This window comes from Bos grunniens, chromosome 19 (assembly GCF_055505025.1).
Source record: "Bos grunniens cultivar Pamir isolate PY7600 chromosome 19, Bosgru_T2T1.0, whole genome shotgun sequence".
In the NCBI taxonomy this organism is placed as follows: domain Eukaryota; kingdom Metazoa; phylum Chordata; class Mammalia; order Artiodactyla; family Bovidae; genus Bos; species Bos grunniens.
This window is the reverse complement of record NC_141183.1, coordinates 63923954-63931638: the sequence shown is the minus strand read 5'-3', so window position 1 is coordinate 63931638 and position 7685 is coordinate 63923954. Positions and strand designations below refer to the sequence as shown.

The 7685-nt window shown below is 35.4% G+C and overlaps 1 protein-coding gene across 1 annotated transcript; it reads right to left on the bottom strand.

Annotated features, from left to right (window-relative positions):
• Positions 1-470: 470 nt before the first annotated feature.
• LOC147352842 (olfactory receptor 4P4-like) lies at positions 471-1394 on the bottom strand. Its single transcript, XM_086361015.1, has one exon. It carries the CDS (start codon positions 1392-1394, stop codon positions 471-473), a length of 924 nt encoding a protein of 307 aa, XP_086217141.1.
• Between the last annotated feature and the right edge of the window lie 6291 nt (positions 1395-7685).

Below are 7685 nucleotides of genomic sequence, written 5' to 3'. Positions count from 1 at the left end.
AATTAGAACAAATTTCCAAGACAAAGGGATAAAAACTTACAGAGTCAGTAGTCACCCATGTCTCTTTGGTTCTATAGCCTATTATTATAACACCATATTTTTCTTTCAATGTGGTGTGACCTCTGAGATTAGCTAGTTACAGTCAAATATTTTCTAATGCATGGGTCAACAGGTTAGATTTTATTCCAAGGAAAATAAGGTTTCACAGCAATTTTTGCAGAGGGCTGTTATAAGACAGGAGATGTGCTTTAGGACAGTTCTTATATTAAAATGGCTCAAATCAAAGTGGTCACACCAAGAACTAACTGGATCCCTAAACGAGAAGATGGTGATCTGAATCACAGTAACATGCTTCTTTGACTCATAAAATGTCAGGTGTCATTGAGTCCAACTCCCCAAAGAAAGCTAGTATGTTTCCAATAATATTTCAATGGATACATGTCCTCAGGACATCAAGTACTTTAGCCTATTTACTTTAAATCTAAATGTGTCACTTTAGACCATACTTTCCTCATGGCAATTTTCATCTCCATATTTCTTAGGGTGTAGATGAGAGGGTTCAGCATGGGGGCAATCACAGTGTAAAACACAGAGATTTCCTTGTCCTTGTTCTCTGTCTCTGCAGGTAGAACATAAATGTAGATACAAGGCACAAAGAATAACAGTACAACTGTTATGTGAGAACTACATGTTGAGAGAGCTTTCCTCCGCCCTGGAGGAGAATGTGTTCTAAGATTATATAATATGGCTACATAAGAAGCTACTAGGACAAGAAAAATGGCAACAGCTATCATCCCTGAATTTGCAATCACTAAGATACTCACAACATGAATATCTTTGCACACCAGTTTCAAAAGAGGTTTCACATCGCACACATAGTGATCTATCTGATTAGGACCACAAAAAGGTAACTTGAGTACCATGAGAAGTAAAGCAATAGAATGCCAAAAACTGAAAACCCAGGCCAGGACGATCAACATGTCACACCTCTGTCTGTTCATGATGACCATGTAGTGCAGGGGCTTGACAATGGCCACATAGCGATCAAAAGCCATGGACACCAAGATGAATATTTCCACACCTGCCAGCAAGTGGGCAGCGAAGAGCTGGGTCATACAGTTGTTATAGGAAATGTTTCTTCGTGCTGCAGCTAGGTCCCTGATTAGCCTGGGGACCACCGTGGAGGTGTAGCTGACATCCATGAGGGAGAGGTGACAGAGGAAGTAGTACATAGGTTGTTGCATTAGATGGCTGCAGGTAATGGTGAGTGAGATGATGAAATTCCCCATTAAGAGGGCCAGATAACAGAGCAGGAACAAGAACAGTAACTCTATTTTCTTATATCCCCACAACCCTATGAAAACAAATTCTGTGACATTGTTCTGATTTTCCATGAAGCTGAGCTGAGTTCAGAATATACAACATAAATTCAGTTCATCTGAAATGATACAGAACATGACACATATTTAAGAGCATTTTAAAAACTTGTGTTACTTATGCAATGAATAGAGGATTTACTATAATCTATTTTTTGTTTTTAGACCATGGGCATGATATTTCAAATGATATTTTAAAAGAATATGTATATAAATCTGGATAATTTGTAAAGATTTTGCAGGGATTTAACTCATAATCAACTAACAGGTAGTTTCTGATAGTCATTTTGCATATTGGAAAACAAAAATATTGGAGGATTCCATTAATTACACCAAATTATTAAGATACTAAATTAAAGTCAAGCCAAAATGAACCTGACTTTGCTACCAAACTTCATGCTCTTGGGAACTATGTAACAGCATTCACTGACCAAGGGAAATTCCAGCTCATATCCATCTCTATAAAAGATAAAGGTCATTCTCCATTTCAGCCTTTAGTCATCTATGTAACTTTAAGAAAATCTGTCCCATTCTCCATGTGCATATGAATCTTGTATAAAGTTCCAGTCACAGATGAGCATTTCATACAATCAGTGGAGGTCTATATATATTCTTGAAATTAAAACAAAGCATGTTATAATTATAGTAGAGCCTACCTAACTGGTCTAAAGTATCAATAGTTTCAAGGGTTCTCCTAGGCAGGTGTGGTAAAGATTCAGAACATGGAGTATCTGGGAACAAGAGATTTAAGTACAATGTGGGGCATGTAAATATAGGAAGATGGGATATTAGTACATTAAAACTCCATTTTTCTGATTATTCAAAATATAGAGGTTACTGTTGATACTTTTTAAATATTTTCAAGAACTAGAAGTTTTCTTTTGAAATCTGAAGAACTTTATGTGATTAAAGAATAACCTACTTATTTAAATACACATTTTGAACAGTGCCACCTTTTTGAAGTAGTATACCTAGAAGCAGAGAAGTCAATATGTTGAAAGCACCACCTTCTACACATAATCAAATGTCCTCCACAGCAAAATCATGTTTTGCCTCAAATACTGTTAATTTCAATGACCTGTGTCCTAATGGTACTATTGAAGAACATTATGATGTATTGTACAGATCCATCATCAAATGATCATGAAGATGAGCATCTGGGTTCACATGTTCTTGTTAGGTTTGTTTGTTTGTAGGTGTTGTTGTGAGCACTGAGTAGTTAATACTCTCTGAGCCTCTTTCTTCAATTGATAAGTGAAACTGATAGCAGTGGATCTGTTTGCCTCATATTAAAAAAAAAAATGTGTGAAGAATATCCAATATAAATAGGCTATTGTTCTGACTTGTCAACTCCACAGGAAAATACTCCAACAAGTAATTGGAGAAAAGCCACAGTTCTCTAAGAAAATAAATACTGCCATGTTCATCAGTTAATTGTTTTATCTTTAGATAAAACAATATTATCTTTAGATATCTTTATCATTTTTTTTCTCTAACAGGGAAATTGGTTGACAAATCCATATTAGACTTACATAAACCTAAGGAAGAAACATCAGTGTTTCTTTTACACAGACTAGCATAATTTTAATCTGTGTATAAAAGATAGCTTATTAAAGAACTTATTTATATATAAATGGAGAAACCTAGTTTATGTGGAAGACTGATCACATGACATAAACAAATTTAAGATAACTTTTCATAAGATTTTAGTACAAAATTGTAGAAAAACTGGAGAATCAAAACTCTAGGAAGTTCTCTTGTTTTAGAATGTTTCTCATATATTGGTTTAAGTCTCAGCACTCAACAGCTGGAGCAGTGTTGCATTAATTTTCCAAAGTGAACATCACTTTGGAAAATGCATTCTCATGAGAAAATATCCTTTAGAGCAGGTATCATTTTCCTTATGATCTTCTTTTACCAAAATTCATAAAAACTCCCTATGGTTGGTGTTCCTTTCTTTCTCCTTTCTCTCTCCCTCTCTCCATACCCACTCCCATATCCACATCACTCCCCCTCCAACATACACACATAATACACACCACCCATATATATGTTTAAGTGTGTGTGTTATTTGAGTGAAGGAAGAATATTGAGTTAACTTTTTCACATACTTTCCTGTTGAAGAGTTTCTTCCAAGAATCCCTTCTTCAGACTTGAAATTCTTTAAGAAAAATCTCTGTGAGGAACCATTTGTGAAGACATCAGCTACAGTTTAAAAGGGGTGGGGGAAAGCACTTAAATAAAGTGTATTAGGAAAAAGGATTTATGACTAAAGTAAAAAATGTACATAAACAGTGTAAAAACCCATCAAGGTAAATTTGATAGGACATTTTTTTTCTTTCAGTGTTTAACATATCATTAGTAAAGAAAATCATGAAATTAAAATTTGTAGTATTCCTTATTTGTTGTAATTAGAGTAAAAAGCTGAAATAACCATATGCTAGCTATATGTTCTAGCATGCGTGCTCAGTCTTGTTCAACTCTTCACAACCCCATGATCTGGAGAGCTCCTCTGTCCATGCAATTTTCCAGGCAAGAATAATGGAGCAGGTTGCCATTTCCTACTCTAGGGGATGTTCTATGAACCAGGAACTGAGCCACTGTCTCCTGGGTCTTCTGCACTGTCAGGCAGACTCATTACCACTGTGCCATGTAGGAAAATCTGTATATGTTCTAGACCCAATACTAAAAACTTTTTATTTACTAATCATTTCCCCTTTATCACCAATTGTTAGGGAAGGTATAAGTGCCCCTGTTTTGCAGATAAGGGAGCTAGAACACAGGTTTCTACAAACAAGGGGAATTCTATATCTAAACAAATTCTGTATGACTTGGAATCTCATACTATTTTCATTATTTATGGGAATATCTTTTCCCAAACACAAATAAATAAAGGCTTAAAAATCTCAGTTTTTCCTCAAATTAATGTCTGGATTTTTTCTGAATTCTGTCTCTTGAAAATAACCACCAATAAAATTCATCTAGAATATTTCAAGTTTTAAGATTCCAATCACTCAGATCAAAAAATTATGTAAAATTGTTCAAAATCCCAATATTTAATAGAAATTTAAAGTATACATAGGGCTTCCTTGGTGGCTCAGTGGTAAAGAATCCAGCTGCCAAGAAGGAAACTCAGGTTCTATCTCTGGGTAGGGAAAAAGCCCCTGGAGAAAGAAATGTCAGCCCACTTCAGTATTCTTGCCTGGGAAATCCAATGAAGAGAGGAGCCTGGCAGGCTCCGGTCCATGGAGTTGCAAAGAGTTGGGCAGAACTTTGTTTAGTTGACTAAACAACAATACCAACAAAATATACATATGTAACTAAGAACAAAGCTCACTTCTGTAAGATTTTGCATTTCTTTGAAATGTCAGGTGATCCTTCAGGCTGTTCCCTTTTATTTTTCTGAGACTGTGATTTGACACAGCAAATAGATATGGAATACATCTGACTCTGCTGTGAATGGTCCATCCAAAAGATGCATTTAGGTAAGTATTGTTGGAGATACCTTGATTAAAAGCACAACAGAGGCAAGAGGGAAAAAAAATCCCATAGGCATTCTATAGCGGTCAATGTGTATGAAGTAATAATTATAGAAATAAAGTCAATAATATTAAAGAGATCTATAAGACAGGCTTGAGTATTATTTATTTAATGAATCTCAAGGGTTACCACAGGTATGATTCAATATTTCTATAATATGATAGCACTGATGAAATAGCATGGATATTTATCTATTTTTCACTTTTCCTAAAATAATTTCTTCAAAAACTGAAGTTGATGTTGTTTACCATGATATATATTAAAATATAAATTGAATAATTATTTAATATTTATTATCATTTTTACATAAATGTAGTAAGAGAGAATAAGAAGATAATTTATGTTTCCTTATAAACATCACATCATTACCATTAGGAGAGAAATTTGGAAATTTTCTCTCAAGATTTAATTATACCCACTGGAAACTCAGAAGCCATATACTGACTTGTGTCATTCGACATTAATTATGTTTATGTGCTATTTAGAGTTGTGGGGAAATCCATAATAGATCTCTCTCTCTCTTAATTTAGCTTCTTTTGCTTTGTTTAGTCCCTTTTCACTTGTGAATGTGTGAATGAGGAAGACGAGTGTCAGTAGAACATAAGGGAGCAGGTTGAGTAAAAAGTAATCCTTAGTCCCTATATCTTATCAGATGATATTCATGAGTTCATGTAAGGTTTTACTTTACAATATACATTTTTTAAACATTTTAATTCCTCACTTTTACTCCAGGTGTCCACTGGACTCTAAGATATTTAAAGATAGCTGAAAGATATCACACATTCTGACCCCAGGTTGTGCAGTGGTAAAGAATCTACCTTCCAATGCAGGAAATGCATGAGTCATGCTTTGATCCTTGATCTGGGAAGATCCCTTGAAGTAGGAAATAGTAATCCATTCCAGTATTCCTGTTGGGAAAATTCCATGGACAGTGGATCCTGATGCTCTATAATACATGAAGTTACAAAGAGTCACACATGACTGAGTGACTGAGCACACACATTACATATTAGCTAGTAGTGGTAGTGGTTTTCCTACAGCTGTTCACATCTAGAAATAATATCTTACTATACTCAAAATTCTCCAAGCCAGTCTTCAACAATAAGTGAACTGTGAACTTCCAGATGTTCAAGTTCATTTTAGAAAAGGCAGAGGAACCAGAGATCAAATTGCCAACATCTGCTGGGTTATTGAAAAAGCAAGAGAGTTCCAGAAAAGCATCTATTTCTGCTTTATTGAATATGCCAAAGTCTTTGACTGTGTAGATCACAATAAACTGGGGAAAATTCTGAAAGAGATGGGAATAGCAGACCACCTGACCTTCGTCTTGAGAAACCTGTATGCAGGTCAGGAAGCAGCAGTTAGAACTGGACATGGAACAATAGACTTCTTCCAAATATGAAAAGGAGTATGTCAATGCTGTATATTGTCACCCTGCTTAATTAACTTATATGCAGAGTACATCATGAGAAATGCTTTGATGGATGAAGCACAAGCTGGCATCAAGGTTGCTGGGAGAAACATCAATAACCTCAGATATGCAGATGACACCACCCTTATGGCAGAAAGTGAAGAAGAACTAAAGAGCCTCTTGATGAAAGTGAAAGAGGAGAGAGAAAAAAGTTGGCTTAAAACTCAACATTCAGAAAACTAGGATCATGGCATCTGGTCCCATCATTTCATGGCCAATAGATGGGGAAAGAGTGGAAACAGTGGCTGAATTTATTTTGGGGGCTCCAAAATCACTGCAGATGTTGACTGCAGCCATGAAATTAAAAGATGCTTACTCCTTGGAAGAAAATTTATGGCCAAACTAGACAGCATATTAAAAATCAGAGACATTACTTTGCCAACAAATGTCCATCTAGTCAAACCTATGGTTTTTCCAGTAGTCATGTATGGATGTGAGAGTTGGACTATAAAGAAAGCTGAGTGCCAAACAAAGAATTGATGCTTTTGAACTGTGGTGTTGGAGAAGACTCTTGAGAGTCCTTTGGACTGCAAGAAGATCCAACCAGTCCATCCTAAAGGAAATCAATCCTGAATATTCAATGAAAGGACTGATGTTGAAGCTGAAATCAGAGTACCTTGGCCCCCTGATGTGAAGAATTGACTCATTTGAAAAGACCCTGTTGCTGGGAAAGATTGAAAGCAGGAGAAGAAGGTGACAACAGAGAATGAAATGGTTGCATGACATCACTGACTCAATGGCCATGCTTTTGAATAATCTCTTGGAGTTGGTGATGAACAGGGAGACCTGGCCTGCTGCAGTCCATGGGGTCGCAAAGAGTTGGACAAGACTAAGTGACTGAACTGAACTGAAATGATATTCACCTTAAGCTATGTTTGACTCTGTCTTCATCTTGCTGTAGGACTGGAAAGTAATAAAAGTCTTTGAAAGGAAATTTATATATATATATATATATAATTATCATTTACTGAGAAATAATGTCTAAAACTAATTTGCAAAGGCTTTGACCTAGCAAGATAGAAATATAAAAGGAAAATAAACCTCAAGTAATCAAAACACAAGAATTAGGGATAAGAAAAAAAAATCAATGAAATAAGAATAATTAAAAAATGGAAAAATAATGAAACAAAAGGCTGTTTCTTTAAAGGATCATTAAAACCAATCACACCTTAGAACAGTAGGGAGAGGGAGAGGGAGAAAGTAAAGAATAAAAGGACAAGAGCTAAAAATAGAGACAAATTGCTTAAATAGAAAATGAAATAATATGTAGCATTACAGATTCTATAGATATTAGCAGG

What these genes read in the sequence shown, in the direction of transcription:
- LOC147352842 (XM_086361015.1), bottom strand. Translation starts at nt 1,394, where the DNA reads ATGGAAAATCAGAACAATGTCACAGAATTTGTTTTCATAGGGTTGTGG.